The following is an 18,809-nucleotide window of genomic DNA, read 5'->3' on the forward strand; positions in this document are numbered from 1 at the left end:
TCTGCAAGCAACCCACCCGCCGACCGCTTCTCCAAAAGCAGTTCCTGGACCAATGTGCGGCTTTTGGATCAATTCTCATCTCTCTCAGCTCAGTCGTTCCCTCAGAGAACCCAGGAAAGCCTTTCCTCCGGACTGGGCCAGGCCGGTGATGGCTCATCGCCTCGTCGAGGTATAAAACACTCATTCGTTTCCCCAAAACGCTTCGTGCCCTTCGCTGTGAGGACCCCAGGACGCCGGGGGTGAGGCTGAATACCCCCGAAACCCACCCCAGAAGCGGTGAGGCCGTTCACGGCGAGCGGGTGAGGAGATGTCCGCATTCCGTGAGGGGACGGGCCCGGCGCATGCGCAGAGCCCCCCTTCATCCGGGTCACCGACACCCCCTCCGCCGCCGCCGCCCCGCCGCCACCGCCACCACCACCACCACCACCGAGGGGATCCCCCGCCGAGGAGAGACGGTGAGCGCTCCCCCTGCCTCCCCTCAGCGCCCCGCCGCCCGCCATCTGTTGCTCCCCCTCCCGGCTCCCCTCCGCCCGGAGTCCCGTCCTGAGGGGAGGGGAGGCGGCCCGGCCCGGTGGCGGCTCGCTGGTGCCTCAGAAGCGGGGTCGGTGAGGCCTGGACGAGCCAGGCTGCCGGCGGCGAAGTTGTTTTCTCCTTTAAGAGTTGCTCTTTAGGGCATATATAGAAAAAATTGGGTTGTTTTGTTTTTTTTTTTCCCTGTGCGAGCTCTGAACTTGGGTGTCGGTCCCCCGGCCCCTCGGCTCGCCCAGGGCTGCTCTGCCCTCGGCGGGTTTGCGGGGTTGAGCCCGAGTTTTTATAAACTCCTCGGAGCAAATGTGGCTGTTTATGTGGAAATCGCCGGGCCGTTTCTAGTCCTTGTGAGTATTGGGGGGTTTTCGGGAAGGATGCGATAATGTCAACGAGCAGTTTGTGTTTCAGCAGCGCCTGGAGAGCGGGTCCAGGCGATGCAAAGGTAAAAACACCAGCGGTGTCTGTGCCGATGCTCTGATGGAGAACATTCTCTGCTTTCAATGGCAGAAGCTGCCTTTCCACAGTTTGCTTCAATTTCAGAAGATCTTAAGCTTTTTATGAAGTTGAAGAGTTTGCTTTTGAGTGTTTCGGAGGTGCCTGTCACCTGGTGTTTAAGTGATCAGCAGGTATTAATTCTCAGAAGAACAAAGGACTTAGTAAAAGGTCTTGTCCAAGTGGCTTTAGTTCTTGGGATGCTTTTGGTCCTGCTGTGTAAGGCCATTTAATTTTAAAATATAAGAGGGAGCAAGTGATCAGAAAGCTTGCTAACAAGTATTGTCAGTTGTCTACACAACGATTTTCCTTATGATTCCAAATTGTTTATTGCAGTAACAACTAGCTGCTTGTAATAAATAATCAGCATTAGTATATTTTCATTTGCATCAGACCATTTAACAAATAGGTGTTTCTTAGATTCCAAGGAGGTAAGTGAAGTAATTCCCTTGTTGCACAGGGGAACTGAAGCAGAGCTGCTTGGCTGTTGCACCGATAATCTCATTGGTGTATGTATCAAACTTGGAGCATTTCTTCTTCTCATTTTATTGCTTTCTAATAATTGGGTGATAAAATAGTTCTGCCTAGTCTGTTAAAATACCACTTCTCCCAGTACTGTTCCCAACAATGCTTCTTAATTAACATTCATACATCAGCCTTACCTGTCTCATCCTTATTTCAGGGAAACTCTTGCATATTCTTGCATTGCTCAGTAACTGTGGTGTTTTGATACTGATCTGGTGAAGTCAGGAAAAGCAAGTATTCTGTGAAAAAACTAGAATTCATCATGTAGGTTTATGATTTTAAAAAATAGAACTGTGATGCATTCTTGTTTTTTTTTTTTTAAAAAAAGAAACAAAACATAATTGAAATAGCTTATATAGTTCAGTGCTCTCTACAGAAGCTTTTCAGATTTTTTGTATTAGCAAGAAATGCCATACTGTAAATTACACAGAACTGTTGATCTTCTTGCTGAAATATTTCCTTAACTTTGACTAAAATTGCTTCTGTTAAATCACTTTCTCTGCAGACTGTTTGTAGGAATTCAAGGGAATGACTGCATTGTCTTCTGCAGCTTAATAGTGTACAAATATCTGCTCTTGTTCTCTAAAGGAACAAGATAATTCCTGGTAATTCGATTTTTGTTAGTAGTTGAGAAAACAAATGCCATCTATTTCACGGCAATGGGGATGTTTCAATTGCCCCAGCTCTCCAGTATCGTTTACACACATCATTGGAGATCCGCTGCCGTTTTACAGAGCAGAAAATATCTAGCAGTAAAAGGTTTTGTTGCTGTATTTAAATGTTACAGCATGATGAATGTGCATATAATGAAACTTGAAGCCAGCGAGGCTGTTGGCTCTGTGCAAAGCTGGATGTAGTGTACCTGGACAGGTTTGTTTGTTTTCCATCAGGATTCTTAAACTTCTTTACAAATCTGAAGAGCATCTCCTCTGGGCAGTAACACATGCCTATGCAGAATTTGATGTGTTTCATAATACCACAAATTTGCTGTTGAGCAAAAAGCAGTATTTCCCTCGTATCAAGGGTATTTTTGCTGTAAAAGGTTTGCAGGGAGGATATTTTGTGGTGATCAGAGGACAGGCCTACAGTGCAGGGTCGGTCACCAGGGCTGTCAGCTCAGCCCAGCTTCTGAGCAATCCTGCCTTGGTGGGTCCTTTAAATCTGTGTGCATTTTGAAGGTGGTGGGAAATGCAGATAACGGTAGCTGTTCATTGCCTGTTTCACATGGAACTGGATGAAATGAATCAGGACACAGAGGACCACAGATACAGGAACTCCCAAGTTTAATTTCTTTAATGTTTAGATGCTAACAATACATTTTCTCTTGACCAGTCCATGCATGGTGAAAATCATAGTGGCCTCGTAGCCATCACTTTTATCTCTGCCTACTTCATAGGTTACTTGAATTATTTAATGTTGCATAAATTAAATCATAAAAGAAGCTAGATCTTGTGGCTTTTGCGGTGGCTTTTTTCTCTTTTTTTCTTCCCATCCCCTCTTACAGCGTGTGTGGTGTTCTGTGATACCTGAGCTCCTGGCATTTGTTTGCAAACATTTCAGTTGTTTGTTATTGATCCTTCTCCAGTTCCCAAGTTGATTTAGCAAAGACCTTTCCTGACTTGTATTGTTTACCTGGCTATCATTCTTGCCTTTTACTGCTCCATCTTCTGTATGTTGTCACCTTTTCATTTACGAAATTGCCATATTCTGTTGTACCAGACAGTCGTGGAAATAACATGGATATCTTTGTTCAAAATACAAAACAACAGTTTCAGAGTTTTGGAACTTCCTCATGCTGGAACTTTGAACTTAATTTTAATTCTCTGAATTCCTTTAACCAAATTTGGCATAAGATGGGAAAACCGGGATTATTTTTTTTTTCCACAGTGCATTCTTTATGTATTTAAATTGGTGTTTTAGAAAGTGCCTTTAATTGCTCTTTTTAACAATTTCAGGTTTTATTTTCAAGCAGATATTTGCATGCTTTTCTCATTGGTGTAGAAAAGATTGTTTGCAATCAAGGAGACTATGCAAAGTCTCGTTGTACAGAATATTAGCCAGAAATACAGAGTTCAGGCATCTCATTTGTATAAATAAACCCCCAGATCTGCCTTCATTTTGTCCATCTCTTTGCTCATTTTGTTTGAAGTGCTGTTCCTCTGTACTAACCTACCCAAGGGAGGAACATGTCTGTGGTCACTGCAGTGTGTAGTGTGCAGATTGCAGCTCCTTAAATGACATAATAGATGATAACAACTTTAAAGGAGGAATCATGGATTCAGTTGATAATCTATGGATTAAATTCTCTCTCATTTTAATTGTGATGTCTGATTCCACAGTACTAACAGAATGAAGAGAGGAGCACTACTGCAGGCAGTGTAAGTCACAGTAATTGTGCACTCCATTAATCATATTTTCTTGATGCTTTTGCCTCCCTCCAGTCTGCTTTGTTGACTTCATTTTGTAGTGTGTGAGGCTCAAACAGCCTCAACTTTTTAAAGCTTTTGGTAACACGGCCAAATTCTGTGTTGATCTGTGTGTTACCTTACTTCCTGTCTTACTGCTAATTTAAGTCATTGAATTTACCTTGACCGAATTCTGTGTTGATCTGTGTGTTACTTCACTTCCTCTCTTACTGCTAATTTAAGTCATTGAATTTACATGCTGGCGTTGCCGAACTCTCCTTATTCTGTGCCACTTTTGCTCTCTTGCCTTGTTTGTAAGTCTCCTCGTTCTTTGATTGGTCTGAAAAGCAGGTTTTTGGAGCAGACGCGTGTGGGTTAGGTGTTTCTTATTGTCCTCCCTACTCCCCACTGATGTGGAAGCTTGGGGAGGTAGGACCAAAGCTGGGACAAGGCTGTCATGTTGCTCTCAATTCTGTCTGCAAGTGGCTCAGCTTGTGTCTTCTTGCATGTTGGGTTGATCAACCCAGAACTCTCCTGCAGACTGTGCTGCCAAGCCAGATGGTAGCTTTTGTTTTTACTGTGTTGGCGTATTTTCTTTTCCTTTTTGCATGAATCAGTGAGCACAAAATATTAGTTTTCCAGCAGCTACATGTTTTCTTGCATTTACATCCCGCTTTCTGTGATGCTCAGGAGCATTTCCTGTGAAAATTTTGAAATTTGCTCTGTTGGGAAAATTTAGGCAGGTCTGTGAATGACTTTGTAATGGTTTGAGTGAAATTGTGACAGTGAAGTGGAGCAGGTCCATGTGCACACAGGGCTTCAGACAGCTTTTAGGTGTCCACACTGAGGTTACATTGATTTAACTCATTTAACGTAACATCACACCTTTTGCATGTGTGTGTGTCTCATAAGCAGTCTGTAAATACTTAAAATAGATATTAAATCTTTTTTCTTTTTATTTTTTCTCATTTCAGGAGCTATTTCTCCTTAAGTACAAAGTGTTGAGAGTGTTTGGGTGTTGTTAATTAGAAAACTTGTCTTAAGCCTTTTCCCATGAGTAAGCATGGATTTATGAGGGTTTTTTAAATCCATATTGGTTTCGGCTGATGTAATTTCTCAGTGACTACTTGAAAAGAATAAGCTAGTTAAGCAAATATTCAAATGAGATAATTGCCAATGAAACATAATATATTTACTTACCTTTCTTTTAGTGTTATGTCACAAATTAACAACCCCTTTGAATCTAGATACAGTACAGTGACATGTTTTCTATCATTTACATTAGAATGTGCAGTACTGTGCTAAAAATCTTTTTTATTGTGTAAAAACTAGTTTGTTACTTTTTTTTTCTCTTCCTTGACATGTTTACTCAAGGCTGTAGATACTCTTACCTATGGGAAAGGCATTCTCTGGTGCTCAGGAGAAGGAGATGTCCTCACTTCAGGAGATCTTGGGTTTTGTTCCTGTGTCTGCCACTGGCTTGGAGAGGCTTTGGACAGATGCTTTAACTTTGCTGAATACATGTAATAAAGATATTACATTCTCCGGTGCTCAGGAGAAGGAGATGTCCTCAATTCAGGAGATCTTGGGTTTTGTTCCTGTATCTGCCACTGGCTTGGAGGGGCTTTGGACAGATGCTTTAACTTTGCTGAATACATGTAATAAAGATATTTCTTCAAATATTAGAAGACTTCTCTGATTACTTGGGAAATGCTTTTAACTTATTTAATAAGAAATTGCTATTAACTGGAAAGCGTGTCATAGAGAAAAGCTTCTAGAACAATATTGTAATTCTTGATTTATGTCAGAGTAAAGGGAGGAGAAATTTCATTTACTTGACTGAGTGACTTCCTTTTCATAGATTGAACACCAGAATCTTTATCCCATGTACAGAAATGGGATATGATGCTTCTGTTCTGTGGATGAGAACAAGTTTCATTTTGATTTCTATGTTTTTTGTAAATAGAGCAAATAATAGAGCAAATAATTTTTGTAAATAGAGCAAATAATTTGTAAAATTATTTGCTCTAAAGAAGAGTAAAAGCAAGAAGATGTGTTGTCTTCACATTCTGTTTTGTTTGTTTTTTTGGAATGACAGACCCCTACTGGAAACTGGAACGTAAAGTAGAGTTGCTTTGGGTGAACAATGCTCAGAGACACAATGAAGTCCTGGAGTGACAGCCAGTCAGACCTCTACAGCAGTGACCAAGAAGAGGAAGAACAGATGATTTTTGGAGAAAATGAAGATGATTTGGAAGAGATGATGGATTTAAGTGACTTGCCTACCTCACTCTTTGCTTGCAGTGTTCATGAAGCTGTGTTTGAGGTACAGGAAGAAAAGGTAAGGTAGAGACAGGCATATTTGGGGTGTAATATTCTAAGTATAGGTACAGCTATTGAACATTTTTGTCTGGATTTTCAGTTTATTACTGCTTATTATAATAGGGAGGAAACAACCCAAAGTACTTACCTGGTAAGCTCAGGTTGGAGTGAGTACAGTTACCAAAGAGCAGAAAATACTACACTTTTCAGGCATTTGAAATCGTTAATGGATATACAGTACTTCTCCTGTGAAAAGCTCTTCTGATTTTTTTTTTCCCCTCTTTATCCAAGGGACCAAATCTAAGGGCAGATTTAAATAAAATCTGAAAGCAAATTTAAATGTTTTATTTGAGGCGAGGATTCTGTTCAAAGAGTATTATGAATTCACAGGATGTGTGTTCTGACTTGAACACCTTGAAAGTGGCTTATAAAGGCCTTATAATAAACTAAATCTTCTCTGGCTTGTTAACATTTGCATTCAGCCCATCTTTATCCAAGGTACCAAATCTAAGGGCAGATTTAAATAAAATCTGAAAGCAAATTTAAATGTTTTATTTGAGGCGAGGATTCTGTTAAAAGAGTATTATGAATTCACAGGATGTGTGTTCTGACTTGAACACCTTGAAAGTGGCTTATAAAGGCCTTATAATAAACTAAATCTTCTCTGGCTTGTTAACATTTGCATTCAGTCAAATCTGTGCTTTCCCTTTGCTTCCAAGAGCGTGGGGAATAATTATGTATACTATATGGGAAAGGGAATATCGGAGGGGCTGATGTGAGAGCTTTGGTCTGTGGCTTCTTCAGTTTCGGTTTACAAAAGCTCTGTAATATATAAGATACCTATACTTATTATATCTATAAATTGAATGCTTACTATGCAAACTTCTTTATAGTGCTTGGAAGCGTAGAGGTGCTTTGATATATTAAATGGCTTTTATCTGTTGTGTGAAATTGAACTTACTCAGCCACTGGACACATATTTCAATGGCTTGATTTACATCTTCTTTTAAAGGCTGAACACACAGCAAACACTTAATGAAACCAATGGAAATCGTGCTGATTTCAATGGCTTGATTTATTTCTGCCTACATCTTCTTTCAAAGGCTGAATATGCAGCAGACACTTAATGAAACCAATGGAAATCGTGCTGTGTGTGCACAAACAGAAAGCAATTTGAATATTTTTGGTGGTTTTGGCTTTGGTGTGGGGGGACACAAGGAGGGTGTTGGTGGCACTCACAGTTTTGCTACACAATGTTCTGTGAGTTGATTTGGTAACGCTGGCAAAACTGGCAGCACTTAAGGCAGACTATGAGAATCAATCTCCCTCTTCCCTGATTTTGTAGTAGTCAGAACTTGTAAAAAATCCATTGCCTGGTTCTGTACGTAGGCACAAATACTTTGTGCTCAGCATTTTCATTTATGAAACCTCACGTAAGTCAGTGATGATTAATATTCTGATGAGGAAAAAAGGCTAAAAAGACACTATTGACTTGAAATCTGTGTATTTAATTCGTAGGAAGCAGTTTGCTCAGCTTCTATTTCTGCCCTAATTCTTTCTTCCATTTTTTGGATGTTTTCTAGCTATGTTTTGGTTTTACTGGTGATTTGTTAAAGCAACACTTAGGCATTAATAATTCGTGTTGAATTGACTGTGAAGTTGTTGAATTTAATGCTCTCAGTTTCCACTTTTGTTTAAGTGTTTTAGTTAAATACACGGAATATTTACAGAAAAACTATAAGATGTCTAAGTTGGCACACATACTTTAATAATTTTGTCTTTTACGTAGCATATAAAAGTGTTTTTTTAAGTCCAAACAGCAAAAGGTGAAAAACTCAGAGTGAAAGTATGTATTGTGTGTTTCTCTAATGTTCACCTTGACATTCTACAGATTGGAGAGAATTGCACAGTAAAATAATATTTTTGTTAAAACTAACATGGGCATCATCTGAAGAATTTCTTCAGTCCTGTTTAAAATGAAAGCCTCTCATCCTGTAATTATTTTTAGAGGAATGAAGGCATCAACAGGATTTTTGTAAAGAGATCAGTGTCTATTGGTATCAAGCAAATTAGCTATTGTCATTGAAAAGAGTTCTTAACGAACAAATATTCCTTTTCTGCTTATTTGCTTGTGTAAATCTCTCTGAATAACAGAGTATTATCAAAACATAGTACGCTTTTATTTCTGTTCTATTTCTTGCTTAGTAAGAATAGATTTTTGTGTCTTCCAAAGTCGTCTTATTCATTCATCCTGAGAATTCAGACATTTTCCTTAAGCACTCAGTACTTCAGTTTATCTAAAATAAAACCTGATTTGCATATTATTTTTGGAGCTGCTGGGGTGAAAGTCACGTGCAAGTACCGGTGTTTTTGTTGAGGTGTGCACTGAGTAACTGTCGCTAGGTGGCAGGTTGTGTATTAAGAGTTTATAGGCTGGTTCACATCAATGTGCTCCTGGAATTCAGATTTAAATGGTGAGACAAAGAAGTGCTACACCAAATACAGATTTACAAACTGGGGTAGCTGAGGGAAGCATGGTACGTGCAGGTTTGGGCAATTAAAGAAATGAATGGGATTTGGGAGAGGAAAGTGAAAGGGAAGTGTGTTTTCATTGAGTGAAAATGTTCATTTTGTGTTTGGAGAATCTTTGTACTTCGTCTCTAGGAAAGATTTGAAGCACTCTTCACAGTCTACGATAATCAAGTTACATTCCAGTTGTTTAAAAGCTTTAGAAGAGTAAGGATAAACTTCAGCAATCCGGAGGCGGCAGCAAGAGCACGGATAGAGCTGCATGAAACGGACTTCAATGGAAAAAAGCTGAAGCTGTACTTTGCACAGGTATTATGGAACAATAACATGTTGTACGTGTGTCCCTGTTTCTTCTTTATTCCATGTTTGCCCATGAATTTAATTCGTGGTAAATATTGGAAGTTACCTTCAGCCTCCTTCTTCTACACTCGGATGTATTATTTTCACTCGTTGAGAAATTCATGCTTTTGGGCACAATTCTGATTTTCAGCTTGAGCTTAGAAAGTTGTGACAGGTGTGGAACAGTCCCTGTGTAGTGACACCAACCACCTTCCCCCATACAGAAACAGGAATGTGCAGAAAGAAAATAAGTGGGTGCAAAGATCTCTTTATAATAGGTGCTTTATAGGCTTATTCTTCTTGCTGGATTAGCAGTTGCATGTCTCATATAGAGCTGCGTTGTCAGCACCTACAGAGGCCACTTTCTTCCCTGCAGCATTTCTCCAGGGTGTCATACCAAGAAATGACAAAAGCTGTACTACTTTATTTTTTAAAACTAGGCTGAATTAAGCATTGCTAATGCAGAGAATGGGAATGTATTAATGGAGAAGTAGACTAAATAAAAAGAGAATTAATGTTTGTTGTCTTATTCTGTATTTCTTGGCTTTTGCCTTCAGGTACACGTATCCAATGAAATAGGTGACAAGTCCTACCTCCTTCCTCCACAACCCGTTAAGCAGTTCCTGATATCACCACCTGCATCTCCTCCAGTTGGATGGAAACAGAGTGAAGATGCAACTCCCCTGATAAACTACGACTTGCTTTGTGCTGTCTCCAAGCTGGGACCAGGTAGGAACGTTTACCTGCTTTTTTTGAGTTGCTTAACTTCAAAAACAGTTATCGAGGGAATTTATCTACTTACCTTTTCTTCCTGTGCGAAAAACTGAGTCTGTCTTATGTGGTGTTTCTTACTTGAATCAAATGCTTCATTATTTTACTTAATTGGTTAATTGATTGAAAGTATAGCACAGAAGTGGATGGTGTGGTACTAGCTGCATCACATCCATTTATTGAATTTTGTCACAGTCTCAGTATTAAGTAGCAAACAAGAAGAGGATTCCCACCCCCCAGTTATACTGAGCGTGACATCTATGGTATGGAATATTTCATTCCATCATTCTGTCTGTTCTTCTATGGGAAGCTGAAGAAAAAGTCCTTAAATAGTGTAAATATCACTTAGCAACACCTGAGCCCAGCAGGTAATATTGACATTCCTTTCACAGCAGTCACTAGAAACAAAATTAACACTTTCCCAGCTGAAACCAGGACAGATGGCAGTAAATGAATGTTTAATTGTGTTACTGCAGATACTAAGGAGCTTTTGAGATAAAGTGGCTTAATGCTTTTCCTTGGGGCTGTTCTTAACATGATTTTTGTTTGCTGCTCTTCAGGGGAAAAGTACGAGCTTCATGCAGGAACAGAATCAACTCCCAGTGTCGTTGTCCACGTCTGTGAAAGTGAGACAGAAGAGGAAGATGAAATAAAAAACCCCAAACAGAAGATCATGCAGACACGGCGTCCGGAGCCGCCCGCGACGATCCTGAATGAGTCTAAAGCGTTTGATTGTACGCTGGAGGTAGGGGGTACCATGCACTGTTAAATTGTGTGATGCTCAAGGTAGTATCAAAAAATCAGACACTTAATGAGTACATGTGTTGATGTCTGTACTGCTGCTATATGTTATGTATAGCGACAACAGATTTTTACTTGTAGTTGTCTCTCATGTTCAAAATTTTGGATGCCAATGCTCTGAAAAGCACTTTAATTTTAGGGACTAGTCCCCCAAGTGTAGCAAATCCACCTGACTTGAAGTAGTGAAAAATAGGAAGTCTGGTTGTGGTTTTTGTTTTGGTTTTTTTTTTTCTTCTTTTGTTTGTTTGGTTTTTAAGATGTTACCCTTTTCTTTATATTGTACAGTGTGATGTACCAAGTGCTGAAATAATCTCTTACTTCCTGTCACGATTGGATTCAAGAAAGTTCCTTGTATAGCAGTTAAAAGCTGATCTGTACTGGTACAACAGCTTCCAGTTAATATAGTGTTAAATGTAAGTGAAACGTATTCTTTATGCTAAAATTCCTCCCAGCTAGTGATCTTCTGAGGTGAAGATCAATCTTTGCTTTTCTCAGAAATATACCAAGTATGTGTTTTTAATTTGACATGAATATTCTTTATGCTAAAATTCCTCCCGGCTAGTGATCTTCTGAGGTGAAGATCTTTGCTTTTCTCAGAAATATACCAAGTATGTGTTTTTAATTTGACATGAGGCACAAATACACGTATGGAGCTAAATTCAAGTAGTTTTGGTAACTACGCAGAGAGAGTGCAGGAGGAGGAGCCACAGACCCCTGAGAAGACAGAGTCTGGGTCTGTCCCCAGCTGCTGCTGCTGCTGTCTGTGGTGGAACACTGACAGGTACAGTCGTTTGCACTGACACCTAATTAGGAGTGAATGACAATACGTAGAGTGAAATGCAGATTCAGCTATTGAATGTTTGTCTCTGATCCTCTCTGAAAATAAGGTGACGTTTGTAGCTCTACAGTCCTAGAGATGGCCTACGTTTATAAATGAATTCAGTGACTGTTATGTTATGACTAAGTTATATTAGGAGATAAAACATCTAGAGTTAATTTTTAACTTGTGCTCCTAAACTTCTCCAGTCTGTTTCCTATTTTTTTAAGACAATGGGTTGCCTGGCTTAGCCAGCTTATGCAGTTTCAGGCCTCATTTGCTGTTGTTCATGCAGACTTTTTCTGTGTGACATCCTGTCTGTCTGACAGAGCGTCTGCTGCTTTGGAGACCAGGATGCATCTTTTAAAATACAGATCTCTTAATTTTGTGATCTTGTGTTAATTGTTTTAGTAGGAGGAAGATATGTTTCAGTATAATGACATACGCTCCTATGCTTTTACGCTATTTTATAACCAACCTTTTTTAGTCTAGACAGATTATTCTTTTTTCTATTTAAAAGAATAAAATTATTTGTGAACAAACCAGGCTGCTGATATTCGTATGTGTAAATCATTCAGGAATTGGCCTTTTTCAAATTCATTTTAGTGTGTTTCAGTCCTACATGATGTGCATATTGAATTTTCAGAAGTGTTTTCAGTTGATTGAAGGTGGAGAGAAAAAGTAATGGGCATGAATTTGCCGTGGGCTTGGTAGTTTTCAACTCTGTCTTGTGCCAGCTCGTGATCCCTTCCTGCCACCAGCTTCCAGTTGCAAAATGGGATCCTGCAGGCAGGTCCTGGTTCCAGAGGCAGGAATGGTATATATTAAAAAGGTAGGAAGATTGTTTTTGTTCATCTTGCCTCCACGGGCATGATGTTTCTGTATCTCTTCAGGTATTAAAATCACTCAAAGTCTGACTTCTCTGTCTCACTGTTCCATGTTACTAAAAAGAAAAAAAAAAAACCCACAACAAAAAATCTTGTGTTGTTCATCAGGCTTGTGTATTTTTAAAATTCCAGAAGTCCATTTGGGATTTTCTGTGGTGTTTCTATTTTGTTAATTGTTTAATTTCTACCCTATTGTAGAAGTTGCTGTAAGTAGGAATAAGTGGAAAACCTTCAGAAACAGTTTTATAACACAAGTAACGTCGTCAATGTATCTTGTGTAAAATGTATAACAACTTGCATTCCTACATCTCTCACTGTGTAAAGACACTTAAAATAAAACCAATGCAGTGCCATTCACATGTGGTTTTTGAACTGTATTCCATAGTGGCCCGAGTTTGATATATAAGTTTTCTAATGTTATTGTGTGCTTGTGTAGTTGTGTGAACGGTTGAGACAGTTCATGGGTTTCCATAAGCAAATTGTTGGAAGAATAATGCTGAAGAATTTGAGGATTTTGACAGAAAAATCCTGAGAATTGCTGGGCTGAAGGAGGGACTGAGAGGGTTTTTATGGTGGTTTGGGGTGTGTTTCCTTCGCGTGAATTTTGAATGAGAGTTTGACACCTGTTTAGGCTGTTGTGGAGAGAATGTCCGGTTTGGGCTGCAGTATTGAGCTCGCTGAAGTTTTTATTGTAGCAAAGATAAATAATTAATTTGTTTCCAAAAAATCTCCAAAGACCCATTTCCCCGGGAAGGAAATGGTCAGGCTTTATATAAAACGTGCGTGTGTCCATCAGCAAAACTGTAAAACATCAGCTTGTTGTGCTTTGTGTGCCTTTGCCAGCGGGTTCCCCTCTCTCATTTCTGCAGTAGTTTCGGTGTTGGCCAGCAGAGGGAGCCTGGGTGCCCTTCTCCAACACTCCCTGGTGCCATAGAATTGAATTATATTAGAAATTATACAAAATCACATTCCTTTTCTGCATGTGGAGCTGTTCTTTGTGTCTGTGACAGTGTCAGTATAATTGGAGACTTTGTCTGGCGCAGTGACTGCCCCGGAGGTGGTGTGGAAGGAGGGAAGGAGGTGCCTGGCTCCTGGCAGGGACTGCCACAGGTGGGTGAGGAGGAGGCAAAGCAGAGGCTGCACAGAAAGGAAACTTGAATTTAGGCATCGATCAATATCAGAAGTGATTCTATTCCACTTCCAGTCTGTCCGTAATCTCCAGGGTGACAGAGCCTTCCTTGTAAAATGAATGAAATTCAGGTTTCCTTTCTGCGCTCTGTGTGATGATTCAGTAAAGACCATCAGAACCTGTTTCTCCTAATCGCTGACCTGCTATTAACAGAAGTGCTATTTTTAGAAGCAGGCTTGCACAGAGGCACCAACTCAGCCCTTTCTGAGCTTGGGCTTTGTATAAATAAATATCCCAAATTCCTTTAAAGCATTCTTCTTGAGAGGCAGCTGAAAAAAATGTATGGTCTTTTCTTTGGGCAGCCTGACTGTGTATTCTGGAGAAAAAGTTGCCGGAGGTGCTTTGTTTTTATTTATAATAGCTAAGAATGGCCCCTCTTTTTGCAATCCTGTGATTACTGCTTCCCCCCAGAAGGACCTCATGCATAAAATGCCTCCTGCTTAATTTATTCCCTGAAAGGTTGTATTTCCATTTCTGTCTGGTTTTGGATTTCCGATGGGGTTTAGCCCAGAAGATTCTTACGAATCTTACGCTTTCTGGGTTTTGTTTAATTGCTCTGCTTAACGTGTAAAACTCACTAGGAGGGGTTCACGGCCCGGTGTGCTTTTCATGTGGAAAGAAACCACGGCCAAGCCTCGTTCCCTGGGAGAAAAAGGCAGAAGTATTTCCTTTACTGAACCAAAGGGGAAGGCGCACACCTGGCTGGTCTGTGGGGCTTTGTTCCTGTGTGGGCACCTGCAAATCCATCACTGTGGGGCTCCTCTGTTCCACAGCCATCGAGGGAACGGGGCAGGAGGGAATTGTGCTCCTCGACACCTCGGAGGAATGTGTGCTCGGGCAGATGTTTGCTTTTGTGCTTAAGTAACTGTTTACCTTTGTTCTGAGCAAGATGAAATATTTTTTCTCCTGTAGTTATTGACTGAGCTGAAACCTGAGTGTGACTAGAGGGTTGTCTCTGAACATCAGGGCTTGCACCACCTCTGCTGGAATGTCTCTGTACCCTTTACCTGAAGATCAGGGACATCGTGTCGGTGTCATGGTGCCCACCTTAACGGAGAGATGGGCTTTGGTTGTTCCTGTATTTTATCTTTAAGTAAGTTTTATTTGTGCTTAAGTCAAACTAGAAAACACGTGGTATTTTAAATGTTAGCTAAAGTGTTAAAGTCCTCTTCTGAACAAGGTCTCTTGCATTCTAGCACGTTGGCATGTTGAGACTTGCAGAAGGGAACGTGTGATTTCCTTGGTGAAGGGAACATACCCCAGCTACAGTCTCAGCAGAAAGGCAGATGTCAGCGTAGGGTGAGGCAGTGGGAAAGGGACTGATGGCAATCTGTTGTTTTGCTGTGTTACACGAAATATGAAAATAACAAATTCTATGTCCTTTCTGACTCTATAGCCAATGACCACGGCCCCGTTTGAGTAACGTGGCACAGGGATCAGGGAGGACAGCCAGGCTTAGATGTGCTCTTCTGCAGGGCCAGGTCACTTTGTTTCTGTAGCTCAGTTCCATCCCATGCAGTTTTGCTTGGTAATTTTTTTTTTGGCTGTGGGTGTGTGTACAGTGAGGAGGTCCTGATTTTATAACACAGTTCTAGACTCAATAATAATGAATTTGTTGTCAGTTTTAATACATTTCTCTCTATTTCTTACTGAGACAGTCGCAGTATATTCGCTGTGCTCCCTACCCTCCTAATTGCAGGCAAACTGGGAATTCAATCAGTGGTGGTGAACTGACCTTATGATCCAGGAGGAGTGCAGAACCAACTTGAAAGTGAAAGCCGATGTATAAATTCAGTGAGACTTAACGCATTATTAGGTTATGTCACTTCTTTATGTTTTTTGTAAGGCTGCAAAGTGGGCTTGTAGTATCTAATTGAGATTCCTGTCCTTTGGCATTCACTGACCTCATTAGGATTGTTCTGGAGCATCCCAGTATCTTGTTTGGTGCTCCACTGACACTGCTAACAGGCTGAGATCAGGTTTGGTGGCTGATGACCTCTAAAGTGAATAATTGATGTCAAAAGCAGAGGTTTATACATACTGTATGGCTATAGCTCATAGTATAAGGGCCATAAATCTAGGACCTGGTGAGGGACTTACTTCTTCCCAAGCACTTGGGAAAGTCCCACCCTCCCTCTCTTGCCACATACATAGGCTGTGAACACCTGCAGGGAAGCCAAGTAAAAGCAAATGTGTTCTCCAAAAGCCATTCTCAAGCATTGTAGCAGAGATGGCACTTAATTTATTAAGGTGGGGTTTTAATAGTTGAAAGGGTACTTAGCACATTGTGATGCCTGGAAACAATTACACTGGGCTAGTTCTGGTTTGTTTGGCTGTTATTTCATTCCAGTGGGACCCTCTGTTACTGGAGTTTTGAAGGTGTTTTACTTGAAAGGAAGAGGATGTGATTGTCTCTCCTCCAATACCTTGCCACAAAGGGAACGTACGTGTTTGTTTAGAAGCCTTTAAGGGCTGGCAGCTTCCTCAGGGTGTGCCACGCTCTGTGTGTTTGTGTAAGCTCATAAATGCTCCAAAAGTTTTATTGCAAAGATGATAGACTCGGTGCAAACACTGTCTTGTCTTACCTAACCTTGCCTGGTGCGCCCTGTGCAGCACAGGCTCCATTGCTTTGGAGTGGTTGGGATCTGGTCGTGCCTCCCAGTGGCTCCAGACACAGGAGATCTGCTCTGGTTTCATCCTGGAGGGAGGAGCAGGGGATCAGGAGAACAGCTGACAGCATTACCTCGCTACTCATAACCATTTACAGAGAGATCAGAAGAGGAATTTGGTGAAAATACAGAGCTTTTTCTTCTTTCCACATTAACGTGCGCTGCTTGACACTCAGTGACTGGTGTCCCCTTTCTTGTATTATTTAAATTGAGTTAGGACTATTATTATTAATTATAATTATTAACTTAAATATAACTATTCCCTATTCCTCTTCCAAGTTAGCAATGCACACTGTTGAAAGAAGCCCCTTCCACTCTAGAGAGCGCAGGGAAGGCAAGCAGCTGGAATGCCCATCCTCTTCCCAGAGGAGAGCCTCATGTTCTTTCTTGTTTATGCAGGATGAGGCAGTAATTGTAAGGAAACCCATCAAACTAAATTTATTCCCTTGAAAAGATGAATGGTGAGTAATCCTTACCAAGATTGCAATCTGGGGTTTTAAGGAGCTGTGGTATCTGCACGGGGTTTTAGTGTGGTTGAGGCAAAAGGATTGAGCTGGAAGTGACTAATGCAGGACTTTGTAGCTAAATAAGCTAAAAAAAAAGTTGCTAAATAATCAGATGTTGAAATTGTTAATTCTTAAAGCTTCTAGTTCTGTTCTGTGGGGTTCAGCTTGGGGTGCAGGGTAGGAACCAGCCCATGGTGAACACCAAACTGAAGCAAGACCTGCACTAGGAGAACCTCAAGTGTCTCTTCAGGAGATGAGACTCCATCACTGCAGTGGTGGGTGCTGGTTGGGTTGGTCTTCATGATTTTCACTTGGACTTGAGCATCGACTTGCACACTGGAACATGGGGCTGGTGCTTTTTGGTGACCAGCACCAAGGCAAGTTTAGGTTTATGAATGGAAGCTTAGAGAAGCTGTAAACATAGTAGATGATCTTGGCTCTCTGCTAGTGTCACTGGTTGCCTCTGGCCAGTTTCCAGGCCGAGGATGCCAGCCCAGACCCCCACCCTGGGCTTTGTTGCCCACATGACACAGTAGAGTGGCATCTCACATACCCTGCAGCACACGGAAATCCCTTCTTCTAATGAACTCATTAGGAAACATGCAGATAAACCCATCCTGTTACACAGCCCAGGGGTAGCTGATTAACTGTTCCTTGTAAAAATCTGGAAAATAAGTAAGGAAGTCATCATCCCACCGCACAATCTGTGCCAGCTCAGCCAGGGTCTGCTCTGAGGATGCATGGATTTAAGTCACCAAAGAAGAATAATTTAGAGTCAAACCTCTGCTCTAGGAGAAGTCTGTCATCGATGGAAGGCAGGTGGCTGCAAGTGATGCCCAAAAAATCTGCTGCAAATGCTCACAGATGATTCCGAAGCCGCTGCTGGTCCCTTCCCATCTGGAGGCAGGACTCTGTGCCAGGCAAGTTCATCCTTGTGTTTGGGGTTGATTTATGATGGAGATCAATGGTGTTAGTTGGGCTGCAGCTGGGGGAGCTGAGATGCAGGATGGGGGGGAAAATGTCTTCTGCCCAGCTGCTCAACAATTGTAAACCACAGATTAAATCCAGACCAAGGGCTGGAGGTTTGTAAATGTGGTTTCTGAGCAGCATCAGGCCCCAGGCAGGGGCTGGGTCGCTTGTGTAAGTGATTTCCAAATGGAAAGATGCAGATGCTCCTTCCCCACAGGTGAATGGGAAACACAGAATGAAGCCAACGAGGAGCTGAAACCCAACAGCACCCAGCACAGGACTGCATTTAGGTCTTCAAGGAGGCATCCCATGGGGCTCATGAGGGCCCCCCCCACACCCCCACCTCAGGGGGGCCCTGAAGCCTAAAGGGGCTCCCCCCCTCAGACCCCCACACAGGGGGGGTTCTCCCCCCCCAACCCAGGGGGGGCCCCACCCCCCCAGGGGGCTCCAGCCCCCACCCAGAAGAAAATGCCAAACACTCACCCACCACATCTGCCCCTCCCCAGCCACCTGAAACACAAACCAGTTACACCCAGAAATATTCCACAAATCCCACTACAAAGGGGAGGGGTCAGAAAGGATCTGGGGGGGGACACAAGACCCTGTTCTGTCTTAAGAAACACCCCAACACACAAAGAGGAAGAAAAAAAAAACAAAACAAACCAACTCACCACACCAGGATATCTCCATCTTCCTCCAGCCACCTGGAACACAAAACACTTCTACACACTAAGACTCCACACAGCCCAGGGCAGGGGGGGACAGACCCACACCTGGGGGGCTGGAAGGGATCAGGGGGGACACATTTCCTGAGGAGCCCACACCCTCTCTAGCCCCACCAAGACCCAAAAAATTAAAGAAAAAAAAGCTCACCAGGAAATCTTCATCCTCCTCCAACCACCTGAAACACAAAACAACACCATTAAACACAAATATTCCACAAAGCCCAGCCCTAAGGGGGGGCACATACAATGTGCTCCCCTAAAAATGACCAAAGCACCCCAAAACAGGCCCCCACCCAGAACAAAACCAGGCAAGAAACTCCCCCCCCCCCCCACCA

The 18,809-nt window shown here is 41.8% G+C and overlaps 1 protein-coding gene across 3 annotated transcripts; it reads left to right on the top strand.

Annotated features, from left to right (window-relative positions):
• The first annotated feature begins 387 nt into the window (after positions 1 to 387).
• Positions 388 to 12,775, top strand: RCAN3 (RCAN family member 3). Of its 3 annotated transcripts, XR_001412791.1 has the most exons (6): positions 388 to 455; positions 6,049 to 6,291; positions 8,937 to 9,110; positions 9,698 to 9,869; positions 10,472 to 11,180; positions 11,287 to 12,775. XR_001412791.1 is itself a non-coding variant. In XM_014948650.1 (5 exons), exons 2-5 carry the CDS (start codon positions 6,097 to 6,099, stop codon positions 10,678 to 10,680), a joined length of 750 nt encoding a protein of 249 aa, XP_014804136.1. In that variant the 5' UTR covers positions 388 to 455; positions 6,049 to 6,096; the 3' UTR covers positions 10,681 to 11,236. The 3 variants fall into 3 exon arrangements, 2 of the variants coding, with proteins under 2 accessions (XP_014804136.1, XP_014804138.1); XM_014948650.1 differs by lacking the exon at positions 11,287 to 12,775 and having other exon boundaries at positions 10,472 to 11,236; XM_014948652.1 differs by lacking the exons at positions 388 to 455; positions 11,287 to 12,775 and adding an exon at positions 557 to 875 and having other exon boundaries at positions 10,472 to 11,236.
• The last annotated feature ends 6,034 nt before the right edge of the window (positions 12,776 to 18,809 follow it).

The sequence above is a fragment of the Calidris pugnax genome, unplaced genomic scaffold, assembly GCF_001431845.1.
Source record: "Calidris pugnax isolate Ruff unplaced genomic scaffold, ASM143184v1 scaffold162, whole genome shotgun sequence".
NCBI classification, from domain to species: domain Eukaryota; kingdom Metazoa; phylum Chordata; class Aves; order Charadriiformes; family Scolopacidae; genus Calidris; species Calidris pugnax.